The sequence below is a fragment of the Cryptomeria japonica genome, chromosome 11 (genome assembly GCF_030272615.1).
Source record: "Cryptomeria japonica chromosome 11, Sugi_1.0, whole genome shotgun sequence".
NCBI lineage: Eukaryota > Viridiplantae > Streptophyta > Pinopsida > Cupressales > Cupressaceae > Cryptomeria > Cryptomeria japonica.
The window spans coordinates 622,605,866-622,629,229 of record NC_081415.1 but is presented as its reverse complement, the minus strand read 5'-3'; the positions used below and the strand labels follow the sequence as shown (position 1 = coordinate 622,629,229).

The following is a 23,364-nucleotide window of genomic DNA, read 5'->3' as shown; positions in this document are numbered from 1 at the left end:
TTGCCAAACTTGACACTGAAATCAAAATTTTGTACTAGATCTTCACTTTCTACCACTTATAGTAGCTAATTATTGTAGCTAAACCATTAATAATTCAAAGATGAAGTAAACATTTTCATGTAGATTATATTTGTGTGTGCATATACATATGTATATATACACATGTGTGTTTATAGATATGTGTGTGTGTGTGTATAATTAGAAATTAATTATCTATACACACACACACACATACATATGTACATATACATATACATATACATATACATATACATATACATACACACACATAGACATATACATAGACATACACATAAACATACACATACACATACACATACACATACACACACACACACATACACATACACATACACATACACATACACATACACATACACATACACATACACATACACATACACATACACATACACATACACACACACATACACATAGACACACACATACACGTACACACACATACACATACACATACACATACACATACACATACACATACACATACACATACACATACACATACACGTACACACACATACACGTACACATACACATACACATACACATACATAGACACACACACACACATACACATACACATACACATACACACACACACACACATACACACATACACATACACATACACATACACATACACACACATATGCAACACATACACATACACATACACATATTCATATGCATACACATACACATACACACACACACACACACACATACACATACATAGACACACACACACACACATACACATACACATACACATACACACACACACACACATACACACATACACATACACATACACATACACATACACACACATATGCAACACATACACATACACATACACATATTCATATGCATACACATATGTATATACATATAAAATTATAAATTAATCATCCATATTTTTATGTAACTTTTAATAACTTAATATTTATAGTAATCAACATTTTTTCAGAATTGACAATTATTGTGTAGTGCATAACATTTTTTATGGGAAGAATGCAATTCTAATTTTAAAAATATAGATTTGTCACACCAATATCTAGTGGATAGATATTTTTTCATAATTTTTTGTTACATATTTTTTTTTAGTTAATTTTTAAAGTTGGAGTAATTCTAATTTGGATAGAGGCATATTTCGTAATGCATAATTTTTTTTTGTATGCATTTGAATTAACTTCTTCTTTCTGTGTTGAAATGAGGATATCAATACCTAGGAAAAAGATTTTTTTACCAATTTTTTTCTCTATTTTTTAATTTTTTCATGTGTGAAACACAGTTAGGTGTGAAGGAGACTCCATTGCAAGTATGAATTAAGAGTAGAGGGTATCTATCCAAGAGATTTTGACCTAATAGTTTTAGATCTAATGCTTTTAAATTAATTACTTCAAATGGGACCTCTCAAGGCTTAAATCATTATATTTTCTAAAAAATGTGTAATTTAAAAAAAAAATCAAGATGTACTATCACCCACCTACCTCTAATCCTCATTGTAACTCTATATAGTTAACATTGACATTAACAATAACACTAACCTCAAAAAGTATTCTAATGTTAAATGAATTCAACCAACGCTAATTGTATCCTTGATCGTAACCCCAACCCTAAAACTAACACTAATTATAACTATTACCTTTACCCCAACCCTTGTTAGGATTTACATCTACCTTATAAATCCAATGAAATGGTTCCAACATCCTTGGAAAGTTTCCTAATGCACTTAGGATGTATCAAAAATAATTTGTGATATTTGATTCTCACCATTATTTGTAATACATTCATAAGGGGTGATGGGTTCAATTAACAATGGTAAAAGTGACTTGTGAACACAAACATTTAATATTGTTTTCCTCACTTATGGACATCTAGAATAAGACATTTAATGACTTAAAGAAGTAGAAAAAGAGTGACCTTTGAGCCTCTCCAAATTATCTTGCAAGAATGGGTGTCTAAGTTGGAGGGAAAGTATTTGAGCCAAAATTGACATCTTTTTGAGTTTCATGGAGGCATTCCAAGGGTTGTGGTCATGGGGAATGAAGAGGCTTCTTTTGGTATCTTTATTGGTGGGTTTGGAGCTCTTTCCATTCAATAAATTCAATATTTTAGGTGTAAAATAAGGGGGTAACAATTGAATGTAGATTTATTTGTAGGAATGAAGGATGGATGGGAGGCATAAGGAGGTTGTTCACATGTGCATAGGTGCTTCTATGGTGGAGGAAAAGAGGAGAATGGAAGTGATTGTCTTGTAAGAAAATTTATTGTTGATAATGCAAGCTTGTCCTCTCTTCTTAGTGGAGCTTTTTCCCACAAGGCTTTCTCCATGTAAATGTTGTGTTATATGTTGATCTTATGTTATTGATTTATTCCTAATTGATGCTATTTTTATGTTGATATAAAATATTTATTTATTGTTTTTATAAGTTCACATAAGATAGGTTGATTAAGCATGACAAACAGGTTGATTTGGGGTATCATTAAGAAGAAGGATCTAATCTTGATTTTCCGTGCAATTAAGGCAACTTGATTTTCAAATTTTCATATGAATTTCAATTTTTCATGTTCCAGCTATCCAAGTCTTGTATCTCATTCTTTGATTAGTTTATTCGATAGAGATTGGTCTTCACAATATTTAGTATTGAACTTGCTTATTTCCTAACAACCCTTACCCTAATACTATTTCTAACCCCAATACTAACCCTAGAATTGTAACTTCAATCATAACCCTAATGCTAACCCTAAAAATAACACTGATTCCAATTCTAATTCTAACCCTAACCCTATTCTTAACCTTAATCATAACTCTAATGTTAACCTTAAACCTAGCACTAACATTATTTTAGCCCAAATATTAATAGTAATTGTAACTCTAACCCTAAACCTAATCTTGACCCTAGCATTGATTGAACCCCAACCTTAATCTTAACCCTAATTCTAACTCAAATTCTAAAACTAATACTTATTTTAATTGTAACTAATACTTAGGATTAGGGTTAGGTTTAGAGTTAAAATTACTTCTTCTAATTCTAAAACTAATCCTAACCCTAACTTTGATTGTCACGAATGCCAATCAACATTGACTTCCCACTTATGACTATTATTTTGGACTCCCCTTTTGGTCAGAATAATAATAAGAAGTGTCTAAGGATCATAGATGCCAACAAAACCCCTTCCTGTTTTACCACTTCAACCAATTCCAGCCCAACTACCCCATAGGGGATTAAAACTACCCCCAATAGTCCTCCTTTAGGTTATAACCTTTTCATGGTTAGTTTTTGTGACTTGAAACATTATGCTATTCCCTTGCCCTCAACAAAAGAAGGGAAATCCACACCTCTGACCAAAAAACAAAAAACAAAAGGGAGCTAACTTATTTGACCAGGAAATACTTGTTTGGGCTTTGAGATTTCCAATTCCCCAAATATTAATTGAAATCAACTCATGGGGAGATGCTAGCTTTGATCGTCATATTTAAGCTCGATTGCTATACACTTGGTCCAACTCATCTTTTTTTAAATTGAACCCCTTCCTTGCTAGCTAACAATGTCTTTCTCTATTTAAATTTGACTTTACTATAGAGTAATAGACTTCTATTCAATTCCCACCCTCCTTAATTCCATACCATCTGCTCCAAGATTTGCCAACTAGTTTTCTATACCATTTGCCTCTCGATATATATGATTTATGGTGACAACATCAAGAACTTTAGTAGGTCGATGGCTCTACTTAATAATGTATTCAATCTCCAATTAAAAGTCACTCCTGTTATGATTGCATTGATAACTATTATAAAATTGCCATCTATTTCCACCTCCTTAGTTACTAAATCTTTACATAAGATGAGACCTTCAGCTAGAGCCTTGAATTCTGTTATATTATTGGTATCCTTCTCTAAGAGTTTTGCCAATTTAGCTACTCCTGACCCATCCCAATAATGAATTACACAACTTTCTCTTGAGATCCTAGGGTTCCTTCAGGACGCCCTATCAAAATTTAGCTTGAAAATCAACCTTCTTTGGGAGGGGTCCATACACACTAGTATTTGCTATTCTTATTAACATTTTCTCTATTGCCAAAAATAAGGGGGATCATCAATCCATGCTCTCTCCACCTAATTTTGCCATCCCAATTTGTGAACTGGACTACTTTTGGACAATGAGTTATAAGTCTACTGTTAACTATTTCCACAATGACAGCTTCTATTTTATTTAGTAGAGCCTCCCTATTCATCTTCTTATCTTAGAAAATTCTCTAGTTTCTTTCCTTCCAAAGTTCACATATCAACAAAGAAGGAGATGTGATCCAAAGGTTTCCACATAGACTTGATCTATACATTCTGGGCTAATATTTAAATAGGCTCATAATGCTATTGGGGAGTGCAATTATCCACCCCAATTTGGCGCAAAGCTATTTCCAACATCCCTGAAAGTACTTTTGATATTATTAGTTTGGACTTTTGGTGCTATTACTGGCTAGTTAATGTTGCCTTTGGACTGTTTGTATGCTAGGTCAACATCCTTGTTTTGCTACTACTTAATATCAAAAACATTTATTCTAAGTGTAATTGTAACTCTAACCCTAACCCTAACTCTAACTCGACCCTAAAACTAATACTAATTACAAGTGTTACTCTAGCCCTAACCTAATTCTAACTCCAACTTTAATCCTAATTGTATTGCTCACAATAATTCTACTCCCAGCCTTGACTTTAATTCTATATCTAACCTCAACTTTAACTCTAACCTTATTTCTAATTGAAAATCTAACCCAAATTCAAATTCCAACTCTAATCTTATCCCTATTAATAAGAGTTAGAATGAATTTGAATTAAGATTTAAATAAGATTAGGATCAAAGTTGGGGTTCAATTAAGCTTAATTTGGAACACTGCGAAATCATTTCATTTTATTTCCCCCAATGCTGTTATCGTCGAATTCGTTTTCGAGCTGCTGGAGTTTGCGCAAATTTCCTGTCAGAACTTTAGTGCATACCGTTTGTGTTTAGCGTACCCAGTACTGGGGATGGAAATAAAAACCTTTCTATTTCAAAAAAAAAAATGAAAACTATTTTTTTTTGTTTAAGAGTTAATTTAAAACAAAATTATGGAGCGACAGATTACCTCCTAAGACAAGTCAATTAATCACGAGTGCCGGCCACTCGCTGTTCATTCACGTATGAGCTCATTGGATCGCTGATGAACGATCAAAGGGCGACAATCATGGGTGTTCCGCATTAGTGAAGACAGGCGTACAGGTAAAGTTTTGTAATTCATCAGACACGATTTTACTGTCTGTTACAGTCTGCTTGATATTTTCCCCACATGTAAAAATCGAAATTTGAAAGCAGAAAATCTAGCGCGATCAAAAACCCTAGAGTGGAGATGCCTGTTTATTAAATACCAGACATAGATGTCATAAATGGTTCTAATTAGCTCTCCATTCACCATGATGAAAGATTCCCACGATTTTCTGGCTGTATTTTGGCGTTCCTTATGTCTCCAAGCTGTGCAATGGCAAATGTGGGACTGGGTTTTAAGCGGACGGAAATTAGGGTTGTTTAAAATCGTGGGTATTTTTGGGGAAAATTACTGGCCAAAGCTTTTTTGATAGGGTCGTGCTGAATTAACAGAGATTTGACAGATATATTATACATCAAACGAGCTACAGAAAAAGTACTTGTTGGGAATTCATTGATATAAACTAGCAGTTGCTTGGACTTCAATTGGTTTGTGGGGATGGTCATGACCCAATTTCGAATCTTATATGTCCAATTTATCGGAGCTTGGTGAAATATTGGACATTTGTAAATAAATCCATAGTAACAGAGATTAGTAGGCTTACATGATACAATCTATTTTTTTTGGTTATTTAATAGTTACCTTCTTTCTTAGCTGCTACTAACAATATTTCCTCCTTAAACTTTGTGGTTGCTTCATTTATAGAATCTTTGAACAGCTATGGATACAGCTCTTCTAATATTGGGTCATCTTTATAAGGAGAAATTCTAAGTGTGATTGAATTCCTTCCATTGCCTCTTGTAAAAGCTTTTGCCATGATGCCGCCAGAATGATACTCACAATAACTAACGGTAAAGAACTGAAATAAGCTGAAATTTTTACTGTAACTTTCATGTGTCTTGATCCTACTTGGCTGAAAAAAATCACCAAGAGATTAGCTGTTTTGAAGCTTTGGGAGCGAAATTGGTGAAAAACCTAATTCTGTAATGACTCTTTCAAATTGGCTTCAAAGGACCTAAATTTTGGATTGTAGCAACTTAAATATGTCCTTGAACAAACCTCCAAAAATCAGAAAAAAATTTGCCAAATTGAGAGAAATGTGTGTTAAACAATCGAATGTCCAAAAACGAAAGAAATTGCCTGGTTTCTTACCTTCCAGATGCCAAGATAATACTTTGATATTAATTGTAATAGATTGGTTTGCATAAGATAAAGAATATGATAGGAAATATGCTGCAAATACATGATAATAGTAAACCAATTTGATGGGGCAACCTCCAAAAAAGTAAGCTATTTCGAAGGGGTTACCTCAAATAATTTTCAATAAGAACACAATATACAACATGATGATAATAAATTAACCATTACCTCCTCTATATACCATGCTTATGCCATGGGTGCTGCCTTGGCTGACCTAATTACCTATATAAGACTATACATATGCTTATATAACTTAATAAAGGGGTATGGTAGTCACAAGTTGGCTACACATATCTCCAAGCACGCTATAGGTTAAAGGTGTAGCAGTTCCAATACCAACACTATCTCATAGCTATCATGAGTCTTGTTTATGGTATTCTAATTTATAGGCACAATTTCAAGATTTTTGATCTTCTTTTAGTTAGTGTTTTTAACTTCAGGAGACATCATTACCTGCGATGGTTGTGAATTTCTTCTCGCTGTTGTTTTGTTTATCCTGTCGCATCTCTTCACAGTTCGTAAATTTTGCTCGACCGTTTTGAGCTCTATGTTCGTTGTGGCTTATTTCATCGCTTCTAAGTTTGCTGGAAGTGTTTCGGTTCTTTATCATATCTGTCACAGCATTTCTTGTATTGATTGTGCACTTATGAATGCCTCGTGTCTCCTGTGATTCATCTCCTTTTCTCTTCGTATTCCTTCCGAGGAGAGATTCATTCATGTCATCGTCTATCTGGCTTTTGTCGGTGCGAGTTCATTTGTGACAATGCTTATGTGGCTCATGTCGGTGCGGGAGTATGCTTCGGTTTGCTTTGTAACTGCCGTCGAAGTTATGGCGTCGTGGCTTTCTGCCTTCCTCCGTCTCGAGATATCTATTCGAGCCCTTTTTTTCTCCTATAAAGCAGTGTCTGTAGTTTGTCTGGTGTGCGTGTAAAAATCCATAAGGAAGACAATCTATTTTATATGCTTTGGTGTTCTTCTGTGCATAAAGTATTTTTTCTATTTGTATATTCTTCAGCGACTCTAAAGATTATGCTATAGTCGCATTGAGGAAGCTTCAGTCTTCAGAAGATATAATCAGTATCTTCTCTTAATTTTTAAGTGTCAGTAATCAAATTTAGAGGACTTCTTATTCAAGCTTGAGAGCTTTGTATTCTATTTTGCATCTTCAATAAAACTTAATTTTTGGTGTGGCTGGGTTTTTCACCCTTAGGTGGAGGGTTTTCCCAGGATAAATTCTTGTGCTTCTTGTTCTTGTGTTTCTAATTTCTGAGTTTTAATCTTTCTGGTTCTATTCTTAACACTTTTGAAATTTGCTAAGAGGCTAATTTGAATTTTAGGCAATCCGCTTTTGAATGTGCAGTTGCACCATGAAGTCTACATGATTTAGGTAATGCTAAGTCAACTAAATTCGTGTTGCACCTGTACCACTAGTATTTTGATTTGTGTTTTCAAGTGGGCTAGGCACATTTCTGTTGTTTGGCTTTGTATTCCACTTTATAGTTGGCCTTTGGAAATTATAATTTTTATTTTGAGAATTAATTGAGTTCTAGTTTTGAGGCACTTGCTTATTTAACTGAATGAAATTTATGCTCAATATTAACTTCATTTTTTGGCTATCCTCTATCTTTGATTTCATGCTTGTAGGCTAATTTTAGGTACTTTGCACTACTTGTAGATGCTTGTGTATTCGGAGGTGAGAGTGCAATATGATTATTTACTGTCATAAGATGATTTTGGACATGATTTTGAATTCCTTGATTATTGAGAAATGTTATATTAACTTAGAGATTTTCGAAAGAAACAATGTGATTGTACTTGTTGGTAGTTTGTTAATTTGTAAGCTGAGGGATTCTTTGATTTGTAGGCATCATTTGATTCAGCAAAGCTGGATTATAAATCTAACCTTGTCCTAGATAAAAGCAACCAGCATTGTTGATCCAATGAAGGTAAGAGATTGGCGCTATACACTTGAGGTATCATTTATTGTTCTACTTTAACAGCTTTTCTGTATACCAAAGTCAAAGAAGCAAGAATAGTGGGTTTGCTTACAAACATGGAGATTATTGCATCTAAAGCTTGGAGATATGTTTGAACAACAACCTCATTTGTTTGGGTGTATGGATCTTTGAGCCAAAGTGTACAACTAATGAAATCGGGTATTAAACATGCTTGGTGATTCATTATGCTCTCTATGAATGGCTGCAGATTGACAAATAACATATTGTTGGATTAATGGGAACTTTGAAGTGATTGAGAATTACAATCTCTAATTCATTCCAATTTCTAATCGATCCGTTTGGCAAGCTGAGGTACTAGTTATTTGTCACCCCATCCAATGTATAAGGAAATGATTGGCATGCCACATCTTCATTATGAACATTGTTCTGATTATCGCATTTTTAAAAGCTTGATTATGTTCTTCTGCTGTACTAGTACCACCTAGAATATACTTAATTTCATAGGATTCTTTGGCAAATCATGGATGGCTCCTTGAATAGCGAAAGGGCAGTTTCCCTCACTAAGCCAAGCAACCACTGGCTAAATAGGAGCTCCAGATCTTGGTGATAAATTAGCTTAATCAGTATGCCTTGACCTTGATTTCCCTTTGTCAATTCTTTTTTGTTTGTACTGGGTGAGATATACTAGCGTAAAACCTTCTTCAATGGACTTTGATCTTGTGATGATTGGCCTCAGTTATAGCTTGGTGTTCTGACTTGTACGATAAAATAATAATATATTTTGAATTTTGAACACTTTGGTATTCAGGATTTCCTTCTAGCGATAATCCATCGTTGTGTTGTTTGACACAAACTCGGGCAGGGCACAAAACTAATCTACCTCACCTCTCCTCAAAGGAAATCAAATTTCCATGAGGTCTATATCACCAGGTCATGACCATGCAAAATAACTTACTGACTGATGAAGTGATGTTTCAATTCAAGGGGCCTATGAGTGAGTCAGAGGAAATCAGACAAAATATTAGTTATTACACAAAAAAACCAGAATTTACAAATTTTATAATCAACAGATAATTGATTCAGACACTCTTCATTGCATGAATTTATCATACAAACATGTAATATTAGCGACGAAAGCCACTTGCAATCATGAAAAATTGAAAATATAACTTTGTAAAATAAGATCACATGTTCAATCTTAGTTTTAATCTTAATCTAACAGACTAACAACAATGTAAAAAATTGCAAAAAGATTTAAGGGTGAAGAGAAAGGAATAGCCACTTTTATAATGTGCCAAATTTGATTTGGTTGAGAAGACAAATCCTCATGAAAAACCAATCTTGTTTGACTAGTATACACACAACCAGTGACACAAGATGGTATGGATGTTCAACGATACTTAAAATATGAAGAAACACATAAAAAATCACCATATACATGTGCAAATTAGGTACATGACTCCTCATGGCCTTGAATTCAAAATTTGTTGGCATTGTGTTGTTATTGATGTCAACCGGTATAGCATGTCACCGGTATAGCTTGTCAGCAGTAAATATGGGATGTCGACCGGTATGGATTGTTGGGATGTTGACCAGTGAGTAGACATTGGAGACAATTGGCATTATGGCAATGCCAACCAGTAAGTGATATGTTGGCAGTGTGTTATTGCCAACTAGTAAGCATGGGAGTAGTATGCAAGTAAGGTTGAACTTATGAAGAATATGCAGTGCAACCGGTATGCAAGATGTGAAACAATAGGACTCCCACCGGATGAAGATGGCATCACAGGATGAAGAGAAGACTAACAGAGAGTGTACTCAATCGGATCACATGTCAGGTTGAAGTTGTGTCTGCTCTAACAGGAAGTCATATTAGTGCAATGTAGGAAGCAGACTGAGCAATGTATTAGCAACCGATTCCTATCAGATGGTGGTCAGCAAGTGACAAAGATCCACTTCTACCAGTAAGTGGTAATAGTGAGCTTATCTCCCAACATGCATGGAATGCATCATACTCCTCTAAGATAAGACAGTTAGAGAAGTTGAAGGCAGGTGATCGAAGGCTTATACCGGATGACCATAGTGGAACATGAAATCATAGATATGCACCGGTTCAGCAAGGGAAAGTATGATGAGCTACCGGGACAGAAGAGGAAGAATCAGAAGTGATGGGTTTGTCACTTTGACAAACCGGTTGGGGTGAGATCCTAGCTAATGAAGGAGAAAGAAAAGCTTAGCACTTGCAGACATGGATCTACTTCGAGATGCTGATGTCAATCGGAATGCAAAGGTAGGTTGATGCATGGCAGTTAAAGTTTGATGGCATGGTGTCATCAAAGTTATTACCAGTATACAAGCAGATGCATTATCAACCGGTAAGTAGGAAAATCCCTGAGCAAGATCTGATTGGATTCGATATGGATTGGGTCGGTAGAAGGAACCCTAGTGCGCCAAAGTTTGAAGTTACGTTTTGGTTGGAATGCTCACATATAAATGTGCAGATCAAAGATCATAGTTGATTGATGTTGCCAATGATGCTGGATAAGAGTGTGTGCGTGTGCATCAGAGAGTAAACCAGTCAAAAAGTTCATTGAAGATTATAGTGATTGAGTGTTGGAAGGTGTAATCGACAAGATGAAGGCAACCGGTGGACTGTCACTGAGTTTGACAGTGGTGTGAACCGGTAGTGTTAGAACTGGTAAGATAGCAGTAAAGAGTAAAGAAGAAAGGAGTGAGTACCGATGGTGATCTGGCAAGGCAAAAACAGAGCAGGGTTTGACTTGTGAGCAGAGTACCGTTGGTGAAAAGAGGTAGTAAGTCAGCGAACAGTAAACCGACAAAGAAGAGGTAGAGTCTGAACCGGTAAGGTTGTAGCAGAGGGTAAAATCATAGCAAAAGGAGAATCAGAAAGAGAGGGTGAGCAGAGTACAAGTGGTGACAAGTTGCAGAGAGTTTGAGTGAGCAGAGAACTGACAAAGAATAGAGCAAAGGTAAACCGGTGAAGAGATTATATGCAGAGGTTACAAAACTCATTTGTAATTGGGTTATTACTATTGTATTGATATATTTCAATTGTAATCACTGAGTTGTAGCTTAGTGCAGGGGTTGGTGCTCCTTGGGTTGGTGCTCTAAATCAGGGGTTGGTGCTCCTTGGGTTGGTGCCCTAAACTTTGTAATACAATGTTTATTGTGAGGCTGGATTGGAGCAGTAGACTCCAACAACATTTCCCATCGAGGTTTTTCCCATATTGGGTTTTCCTCATATATTCGGTGTTGTGTGATGTATCCTTGTGTGTGGTTGCATAATGTTCTCTTCCCTTATCTCACTGGAATGTCTTCTTATTGTTTAAACAGCTGACTGGTACACACTTTTAGGATTAAAAGGGTTAAGTTTGGAAACCACCGATTCACCCCCTCCCCCTCTCAGTGGCATCTTGTGTTCTACAAAATTTTCATTAAGCACAAGTTGAGATTCGTTATACTCAATTGAATTGCATAAATACATTTATAACAACATTGCTTATGTTTGGAAAACCAAAAAAGTTGATAAAACAAAAGTAGTCTTTGTAATGTCCCCTTTTGTGAATGCCCTTGTTTTTGCCCTAAAATCACATGTCCTTTTAAATAAGAGATGTAAGATGGTTAGAGGTATAACTTTACCAATTAGATCGAGAGCCCTCAATTGTGTTCGATATAAGATCAATCTTTCCTACTCGGTTTAGGAACATTATCTTAATCATCATTGTAGTTTACATAGTGTGCATGTTGTTGGTGTTGGAAATAAGCCACACCCGGACTGACAATGGACTGGTCCAAGAGGGGCCAGTAGCTCAGTGGTAGAGCACTCCAGCAGCGTATGGAAGGTCCTAGGTTCGAGTCCTAGCTGGTCCATGTCTCAACATTTTATCAGAGCCAGGTTTAGGCTAGGAGCCTGTTGACGTGTATTTTGTACACTATCAAACACAGAATAAAATACCTAAAGGTACCTTATCCTCTCTTGAGTAAAGCCTCCGAATGCTGAAGATGTCGCGAAAAGGATCAATCGGGATGACTTCAAGGTTCTTGTGTGTAGGGTCTCTACGTGTGGATAAGCTCTCTGTGGTATGATGTGATTTGCTGGAATCACAAGGGGACTTACATTTGATGATTGAACTTCTGATCTGCTTTGCTGGAACACAGGCTCTTACTGGCCTTGACTTGAAAAAAATGGAAAAATGATGAGGGCGAAGAGGCTCTTACTAGCTTAGATTTGAAAAAATGGAAAAAGGATGAGGGCGAAGAGAAGATTTAATCCTAATACTAAGAATGTAGGAGCAATGATTGATCTTTGATGAAACTCTAACTAGGTCTTGTTTTGACATCGCAGGACCATCTCCACAAGGCTAGTGCGATCTTCGAAGGGAAGCTTTATGATGTTCAAATCATCACTGCAGGCATAGACACCATCAGGTTGATGCATATCAATGAAGAAGCGACAATTGAAGTTAAGCTTAAGCTGAACAATTCCAGTTGACTACACAAGGCAAGTCTGCAATCAACAAACTGCTAGTAGTATGGATATGCGAATTTCACCATCAATCAAGCATATTTCTTCCACTCATCTAATAACATGAAATCAAATATGAGAAGTATAAAGACCATGCAAATTGTCGAATTGACCCATAAATTTCACCATTTCTTCAATGAAGTTACAAGTCTTTTACAACAACCTCTTGGCAACAATCTTTGCCTTTTCTCTCTACTCTACTCTAATTGCTATTCTATCAACTATATTCTAACTCTTCCAACTATCTTCTAACTCTCTAGCTATTGCTAATTACCTTTACAAAATGAAATGCCAGGGCTTATATAGTGCCCTCAATACAATTCGATGGCTTAGATCAATTCGAGATCAATGGCCAAGATTTTACAATGAAAACCCTAATTAGGGTTTGTTACAACCATTACATAACATTTAATGCTTGACCAATGATAAAATTGTATTGCTTGGACACATGTCCTCTCTAGAAAATTCCACCAATGAATAGCCGGGGTAGGTACATCGAAGTTTGTGCCACCTTCCATGAGTTAGGTACATTGAATCTGGAAATGCTGAGGTGGACCACACTGACTGGAGAAGTGATGACTAGGATGCCACCTCGTCTGACACTTGTAACTTGGTAAATATGTTGTTGAGAAGCTAGCTTTAATTAATTCATCTGGAACTATCTGCTTCTTCAACGAACCCTTTGCTTTGACTTCTTGTGTCCTTGATTTGCAGGATGATGATGTACCTCGCCCTGAAATGCTGGATTGGAGGAGGCCGCCCTTGTCCTTGCTTGATCGTCCTTGAGGAGACCGTCCTTGATCTGGCTTGATTTTCCTTGAGGAGAACCTTCCGACTTGCAGATCCTTCGAGCTTGGAGTCGCCATCTTGATACCTACACAACATTTCAAAATTAGTAATATATTTTGCAACGTGGAAATATAGACTAGAAAGAGGATTTAAGTTTTAAATTAGGAAACCTCATGATAAATCTTTGAATTATCATTTCCTAAATTTACTAAGCCACTTGAGATTGAAAATTGAAAATTCAAAATTGAGACTAGGAGAATCTCGCCATACCTCCACTTGGGAATTAGCTCTAAGAAAAGATGCAAAATTAAGCAAGTTTGCTAGGCAAAATGTGGATCAAAGTCTTCAAAATGTGCTTCTTCTATCAACTTCACCACTTCTAGCCTTCTACGTCTTGAGGAAAATTCGCTCCACCTCTAGCCTTCAACTCGCACTCCTTCTTGGACCAGATTTCGCACTCCTTTATTGCTCCTTCAAAATCGCACTTGGACAAATGATTGAAAGATGGATTAACATGCTCAACACACCCCTCTTATATAGGTGCTCATCTTGATAATTGCCCCTAGGCCGACTTTGTAAAAATAAGGCAATTAAAACAAATTTCAAATAAAAATCAAGGCCGACTTTTATAAAATATAATCCAAGCGCACCAATTTTATTAAAATTAATAATTAATTAAAATGCCTTCGTGATTAATTTTTTTGAAAAAGGCAAAATTAATTAATAAATGTTTCATGCGCTATTTTTAAATGCTAATTTTAATTGAATATTTCAAACTTTATCAATTTTTAGCATTTAATGTAATTTGAAAATGATGTTGGCGCCAAACATGGAAGATGTAAGGGGTACAAACCACATCGCTCTGGTCCCTGGGAGAGGGACAGGAGCGATTTTGCATTTTGCTCTTGATTTTCTCGCCTTTTACGTTCAAAATCACTTCCTCTACGTTGAAACTGGCATCTTCATTGGGAATCTCGAGCTTGATCGATTCAATGTTGTAGATGGATGCCTCTTAAGACCATTATCGCCCTGGTCCCTTGGTGAGGGACAGGAGCGAACTTGCTTTTTCTTCCTTGGTCTTTCGCCTCTTTAATCACCAATTTATATCACAAGGCAAGTAATGACTTTGTTCTTTCATTCCACGCATACTTACTTGTCTTTTACAAGGCAAATTTGATATTTGAATGTTCATCGCCCTGGTCCCTTGGTGAGGGACAGGAGCGAACTTTGAATCCTAGCTCAAATTTGTCATTTTTTAACCTCGACTCCTTGTTCATCACCTTTCTAATGACGTTTTCAATCTTGTGTAACTTTGATTTGATGTGATCCTTTAGAAAGAATGATTGATTTTATGAATATCGCCCTGGTCCTTGACTGAAGGACAGGAGCGAACTTTGGTTTATGGTGCAAATCTTCCATCATATTGATATCAAATTGTCTTCAAGGCGTAAAATGATGTCCTTTGTTCCTTCTTGAACGTATGAAATGGGAGTGACATTCAACATTTAAGCACATTTAGACATTTCGCTCTGGTCCTCGACTGGAGGACAGGAGCGGACTTCCATTTATAAGCCCATTCGTGCTTTGCCAATCTTCAAACTTGTCTTCAACGGACTTGTCATGCTCCCTTTCACTTATCTTTGACATGAAATTCGTTTCGACTTGGCGAGAAATTTGTCTAAGGAAGAAATCGCTCTGGTCCTTTGGAGAGGGACAGGAGCGCCTAGGACAATATGGCCTTCACTTGGCGTCTTGCAATCTTCAAATTATCTTCGATGGATTCGTTATGCCCCTTTTGCTTGCCCCAAACTTAAAACTTACTTGATCTTCGCCCAAAACCTGTCTTATAAGGAAAATCGCTCTGGTCCCTGAGAGAGGGACAGGAGCTATCACTTAAATTCGCCCTGGTCCCTTGGTGAGGGACAGGAGCGATTTTGCTTCTAGGGTCAATTTTCCTCATGATTGCGCTTTCAAGTTATATTCAACTGATAAAATGTATCTCCTTTGAACTTCTCAATTCGCGAAATCGTTCAAATCTTTCAAGGACAAGGCAATTTTGGATTTCAAGCTCCGGTCCTTCAGTGAGGGACAGGAGCGAATTTGACCTTCTAGGCAAAAACTTCATCATTTCATCGTCCTTAATCAAGTCTGGATGCTCTATCACGCTCATTTCGTCCTTCACCATGCTTTTGATGTCTCAATTTAACCAAACAAGGCCAGGAATGGCTTAAATAAGTATTTTCGCCCTGGTCCCTTGGTGAGGGACAGGAGCGCTTCGCCTTGGTCCTCCTGAGAGGGACAGGAGCGAAATTCGCTCTGGATCCTCAGTGAAGGACAGGAGCGAAATTTGACTTTTCGAACTCTCTATCAGGACAATTTTAATGGAATATAACATTTAAGTATAAGTGATATACTTTCAGGATGTTTGAGAGTGGTTTCAGACCTCCAGGAGTTATATTGCAAAATCTAGTTTTTTGAGGTTTTTTCAGTTCCCAGACTTAGTCAAATTTCAGGATCAGGACATTCCAGACTTAGCCAAATTTCAGGATTAGGACTTTCAAACTTAGCCAAATTTCAGGATCAAGACTTCACTCAAGCCGGACTTGCTATCCTATTGATCTCCCCGACAGCACTCAAAATGCAAAGGCTAACTAACAAAACCCTAAAAGACCTAGAAAACAAACCCTAAAAAGCAAAAAAAAACAAAAAACAAGGGTCCCCATTTGCAATGGGGCGATGTGTGAAAACGTCACAACAGAGCCCCAAGCACATGAGAGGTGTGGCTTAAGGGGTTGTTGGTGTTGGAAATAAGCCACACCCGAACCAATGATGGACTGGTCCAAGAGGGGCCAATAGCTCAATGGTAGAGCACTCCAACAACGTATGGAAGGTCCTAGGTTCAAGTCCTAGCCGGTCCATGTCTCAACACATGTGGGTTCTCTTCAAGCTTAACCCAATGACCCATCCATGCTATGAAGCCCATGGGAGATCATGCAAGGCACCTTGAGCCTATCCATCAAGTTCAGGGTCACGGAATTACATTTGTCATTCGGCCTTTCAACTTAACTCAAATGGACCACCAGGCTACTTGCTTTCCTCATATGCCCACATTTCCCCTCCACAACGTAGCGGTAGATTGGATGAAAGCTTGTAAAGGAACTTTATTATAATTAACTATATATATATATTATTAATAATGGTAGAAATAATCACATTATGAGGGACACGACATAATAAAGATTATATATACATCATGCCCAACCCTTTGTGATTAACAAAGACTGTTGACTATTCTTAATATCTCTCCAATCATATTTGGCCTTTTATATCTGATTGTCTTTTATATATATATTGTAATGTCCCCATTTTGAAATAGAATTTACTAATAAATAATAATAATAATAATAAAATTAAAATATTAAAAATTAAATTATAATATAAAGAATATAATTAAACATAATTAATTAAAATTTAATTCAGTTAATGAATGGTCAAAAGACATGGAAGGAAAAGTTGCGACTCCCTCAACAATGGGATATAAAAGGGAGAAGAGAACCTCTTTTGAGGAGGGATAATTTGGAAATCAGAATTGTAGATCTAATTTAAATAAGCTAAGTTACCGGTTCTTCCCCTTTTGGCCTGGGTCCGGGTCCTGGTTCATGCTCGGTCCTAGTTCGGCTTGGGTTTGACTGTGGTCCTTCCTAGGTGGCCGGGTTCCCTGTGGATCGAACCCAGGAGGACCTGCGTGAACCTAGGCCCGTGGGTTCCCAAAAACGAGGCCCACGGGTCAAAAAACAATAAAAAAAGACTTTTTAAAATAGTTTTTTAATAATAAAACCCTATTTCACCCCTTATATGAATATTTATTGGCATTGGCAATTATGGATTTATGATTTATGATTTATGTATGGAAAGTCACATTGTATATTTTATTTTTGTATGGATTGTATATATTTATATGTACGGACGAACCCGTACCCGTACCCAAGAAAAAAAAAATTGCCGAATCTGCGAATCCGTACCCGAACCGGTAACTTAGTAAATAAGAAGTGGGGATTTGATTGTGAAAAGTTGTGTCCCTTTCAAAGGGCAGAAATAATGAAGAGTTGCACTCTTTCAAAGGGTGCTAATGGTGAAAGGGTGCGTCTCTTGCCAAAAGGCATACATGATGAAGAGGTGTGACCTCTCCATCGCATTGAGAGATATAAAGGAAAGGAATCAAAAGCCTTCAGCAACAACACCATTGACCAGATCAGATCAGAACTGTTATTAAGTTATAAGCAGTAACATCCTTGTTCTTGGTGGTATGCATGGAAATGTGTTTAATAAGTATGCTTAAAATATGAAGCACGATAATGTTCTTATGCAGAATTAATACTGTAGACACCTAAAACTTGCACAACAAATTATCATTATTTATTCGCCTATTAATTATCCCTATTCTTCTAATTGACCTATTAATCAAATTAAAGATTTGATTAATTACCCTTTCTTCCAATCTAACCCATTAATTAAACTAAGGTTTGATTAAGTACTCTTTACCCACTTAATTGAATAAATCTTATTTATTTAATTAATAGCCTTTTCCCTTTTAATTGAATTTACATTTGATTAAAAATCCCTTTGCATTTAAATAAATCATTATTTATTTATAAATACCCCCCTACACTTGCAAAATCCTACAAATGCAAGTTGCACCTTTTTTGGCTAAAATAAATCTTTTATTTTATCTAAAAATGCCTATTTTCCTCCACTTGCATTCTCCCACATTTCTCATTAGCATGTTAATATTCTTCTAGAACCCCTTTAACCCCTCATTAACTAGCCTAATTCTTCTAATCATGTCACATCCCTAAATTTTGGGGAGCCACTCCTCCAAATTTGGGGAAAAGTCTTCAAAATGTGTTGAAGACTTTACCTTCTTCAACAAGTTAACTTGTTGAGTCTTCCAAACTTGTAAGGCTCTTACAAAAGCCTTGAAGGTTATCTACCTTCCAACAAGTTAACCTCCAAAGTCTTCAAAGATCATTTAATGCCTCTTACAAGACATCATCCTAGCCCATGATCGTTGTCCCTTTGGCCATCCCTCAACTTTGCACAAGAGTTTATCTCTTGGACAATAGCATGCTCCCTTGGATAATGGCATTATCCAATGATGTCATCTCTTGAGGTTACCCCTAATGCTTACTTAGCATCCTCTCAAGCCATCTTAAGGTGACATTTGTCAACTTGGGATTTGGATTGAATCTCCCTCATGGATTGATAACTTTCAATCCTAGCTCTTGTTGAGATTGCTCAATCTCAACCATCCATTTCTCTATTTTCTCTATAAATAGAGCCCATTTTTTCAATCTAAGGATCCACTTCTATGCATCCATATTATAGTTGTTTTTGTAGGTTATCAAGGAGCTCTCATTGTGCCTCTCAAGCATTTAGGCCATCCTAATTGCATCATAGTTAGATTATATCATGTTTTAGATCAATCATTTAGCTTAATTTCATATCAAGTCCATAGCATTCTCATCTTCATCTTAACTTAATTACATCACAATCTTTCAATTTGGAAATACACCTCCATCTTGCATATCATCTATCATATCAATAGTTTTTCATCTAATCACTAGGATCTTAGTTGCATCCATTTGGATTCTAGTTCATCATTTAAATCTCGTACTTTAGGTTGTCATCTTAAAGATCAAGTGCTCTTCCAAGTGAGGGCCACCTTGAATCTTGAAGATCCTTGGAGATAGAGGACAATGAAACGATTTTGAGAGTTTTTGATTAACTAATGTGTTTGATTGATTTTAATCTCTAATGCAATGTCCCATTGGTGTGTTTGTGTTGTTTGTCTCTTTTGTAGGTACCACAATCTGAGCATACAAATAGTAATATTAATATGGACTGCAATATGTATGACAGTCATACTTAGTTTCATATATATTCATAATACATAAGAAATTAGTATACTTTTGTCTAAATCATTTTATTATTGTCAGTATTTAAGAAGATGGGAATGAGATATTCCAAAGAGGGATAGTCTAAATCCAAGCAATAGGTTAAGTCCCAAGATAGGGTGGGGATCAGCGACCCATAAGCCTTGAGGGTATAGACCCAAGATAGTTAAGGGCTTTGATCTGTAAACTTTGAGGGAACTATTGTATTTGGTCCCTAAGCGCTTTGGTAACTATTATCACAAAAGCTCACACCCTTGCTGAGCTATCAACTCAGCAACCTTGTGAAACATGGAAACAACCCTGAAGTGTGGGACCTTGCGCAAGGGGGTTGCATCTCCGGAGAAGGCCGACTTCCTTCTCAATCCAGGTGCAAGTGTTGAACCAACTCAACACTTCAAAACTAACTCTTAGGCCTATCCTAACAAATTGCAGAGGTAAAGGGAAGAGAGAAATGCTTAAAATGAAAGGGGGTGATGCACCAAGAAGAGATTGTTCCTCTCCCTACCAAAATGACACAAAGAATTAATTGAAACACCCAGAAGATGCACAAACTTCAATTGTATGAGTGATCCCAATGCATGTATGAAGGTTAGAATTCACTGAATGCCAAGAGGGGAGAAGGTTTCCCACAAGTTACACTCAGAAAAACAAGTTAACACAACATATATGGAGAGAAGAGCCACAAAACATACACTTATGATGAAGGTAAGGAAAAATACACAGCATGCATAAGTTGAAGGGAGGCAAGAATGATATTTCAATTCATTCAAAGGCCAAAGGCCAAACTTATAGTTGCAAAAATGGAAAGATAATTACAAGTCTTCAAGAGAAGAGAAAGAGCATAGGAAAGCTCAAGGCAGCAGGGAGAGAACCCTTTACAATGACGCTTAACTGTTGGTTGTAATTAGGGCCAGCGGATTCCTATTGCCTTAGGCAACATTGGAATCCGCCCCCTTCATATAGGGCTAGGCCCATCACCACACGGCACTAAGGTTTGCTCGCCACACACTCAGATAAACACGCCTCCTTGATAGGGCCGACCCCATCAAGGTAAATTAAAAGGAAAGCAATAAAATGGTTTAAAGTATAAAGGAGGCCGACATGATTAGGAAACTATATGTCACCTATAAATGCAACACTTTCCTCTCATTAACACAATCAAGTTTTATGTTGACAAAATAATCTTCGGTGAAGAGCGAAATTTATACTTATGCATTCAGCAAGATCAAAGTCTTCCATATAGTGGCAGCGAACTTCATAAGGGTTGCATTAGACTTCAACCAGCAAACAGTGAACCTCACATGTTGTAGCAGACCCAAATTAGGAGGGTGCGAACTTGATCAAACAGTAGCAGACCTTACATTGAAGGCAGCGAACTCCCTTAGAGACAGCAGATCATCATCCAATATTGAAGACTCCATTCAAGGGCTTTAATCAGATAAGGAGGACTGTAACCTAATTATTCCTCCCTCATGGTGGCTGTAAAACCAGATAAGTGTGTAATTTCCTGTTGAATTCTAAATCATAAATCAGATCTGAGGATCCTTTGGCTGGGTTTTTCCTCCTAGGAGGTTTTCCTAGGGTAACTATGCATTGTCTTTAGCATTTCATTTCCTTTATTATGCTTAAAGTCTGAAAACAATAAATTAATTAATCTAAATCTAATTTTCTAAGTTTTATTCAATCTGAAAGTACTAAAATTAACATGGTATCAGAGCTAATTGGTTAGATTAATCTTCAGATTTAAAATTCAGTTCACCTTTATTTTCAGTTTGCTGTAGTTTTTGCAAATCAGGTCAATGGGGCTGAAAGTTGAAGATAGGCTTGATGGGAATCTAAATTTTACTGCATGGAAAGTTCGAATCAAGTTGGTTCTCGAGGAAGAAGACCTCCTCCAATTCATAGAAGAAAAAGAGCTAATTGTGCCATCGGATGCTGCTGAGTTAAAACAATTCAAAAAGGATGCTGTCAAGGCCACGAAGATCCTCATTGATTTAGTCAAAGATCACCTCGTCACCTCTATTGCCTCATTCACCACTGCAAGAGAAATGTTTAGCCATCTTCAAGGTACATATCAAGTTAACAATCTTAGTAGGGCAATTACGTTAAGACAACAACTACTTAATATCAAAATGGCTAAAGAAGATTCTGTTATTTCCTACTTCATGAGAATTTCTGAACTAAAGAATCAGCTAGGTTTAATTGGTCATAACATGGAAGACAAAGACCTTGTCATGATTGCCCTTAATGGCCTACCCTTCTCTTGGGAATCATTTATCCAAACCATAAGTGGCCGGTCTGAGCTACCTTCCCTTGATCGTCTTAAAATGATTGCATCCAAGAAGAGTCTTGCCTCTTCACAAGAGGTCAATCCAAGAGCCCTCATGTAGATGAGCATCACATGCTTGCTGCCCAATGCAAGAAAAAGGGTAATTGGAAGCAACCTTATCCTAAAAGAAATAGGGAATCAAGACCTTTTAGTTCCCAACACCCTTGGAAGAACCAAGAGACACTTCGCGTGTGCGATGCTTTAGATGTAACAAATTCGGTCACTATGCTAAGGAATGCCAGTTTAACCCTAACCAAAGTGAAGCTAACCTAAATGAAGTTTCAGAACACAATGATGACTTCCTATTCATATTTGCCCTATCTAGCAGTATTCCCTCAGATAGCAATACATGGTTGATTGACAGTGGTGCCTCCAGACACATCACAGGTTACTGTGACCACCTTTCAGGTCTTGTAGAAAAGGATACCAGTCTTCATGTGGTAATTGGTGATGACGCTCGTTATTCGGTAAGAGGTTCTGGTTCTACTTCTCTAAATTTAGATTCTGGTATTTCATTACATCTCAGTGATATACTGTTTGTTCCTGGAATTAAAAGAAATCTAATTTCCATTTCTGCCCTAGAAGATAAAGGTTATCAAATTGCATTTTCTGAAGGAAAAGTTCTTGCTTGTTCTAAGAAAGCTAGTTTCAAATCTGCTCGTATAATTGGTCATAGATATGATAGTCTTTATAAGCTCTCTACTAACCCTATTCAAGCCCTCATTAATGAGGTCCTGGAATCCTGTGAGCTATGGCATAGAAGACTTGGACATCTACATTACCAAGCTCTTCCATCACTTGAAAGGTTAGTCAAAGGTATGCCTAAACTCAGTCAAGTTCATGATAACATTAGTAAAGGTTGTGCTATTGGTAAGAATGTTAAAAGTCCATTTCATAAAAGCAAAAATAGAGCTAAAGACAAACTAGAACTTGTTCACTTTGAGTTATGTTGTCCTATGTCTATGGCATCTCCTAGTGGATTTCTTTATTACGTAATCTTCATAGATGACTTCTCTAGGAAAACTTGGATCTACTTCTTGAAATCTAAAGAATCTGATGAAGTGTTAAGTAAATTTAAAGAATTTAAAGCATTATCTGAAAACTCCTCTGGTAAAAGAATTAAATGTTTAAGATCTGACAATGGAGGTGAGTACACCTCCGGAAGCTTTCATGGATTTTGCGTTGAATCAGGAATTAAGAGGGAGTTTTGTGTTCCATACAATCCTCAACAAAATGGTGTCGCTGAAAGAAAGAATAGGACCATTGTGGAGGCTGCAAAGGCTATGATCCACGATCAAG

The 23,364-nt window shown here is 36.7% G+C and overlaps 1 protein-coding gene across 3 annotated transcripts in view; it reads left to right on the top strand.

Moving 5' to 3' along the window:
- Positions 1 to 4,969: 4,969 nt before the first annotated feature.
- The window catches only part of LOC131063139 (ycf20-like protein), a 42,944-nt gene continuing 24,549 nt past the window's right edge, over positions 4,970 to 23,364 (top strand). The window contains exons 1-3 of one of the 3 annotated variants that reach the window (XM_057996907.2): positions 4,971 to 5,306; positions 8,354 to 8,435; positions 8,695 to 8,798. Coding sequence is in view for 1 of the 3 variants with exons in the window: in XM_057996905.2 (XP_057852888.1) it covers positions 8,430 to 8,435 (6 nt within the window). In the remaining 2 variants the exon portion in view is untranslated. Of the gene's footprint in view, positions 5,307 to 8,353; positions 8,436 to 8,694; positions 8,799 to 23,364 lie in introns of all 3 variants that reach the window. The other 2 variants (XM_057996905.2, XM_057996906.2) reach the window with 2 other exon arrangements.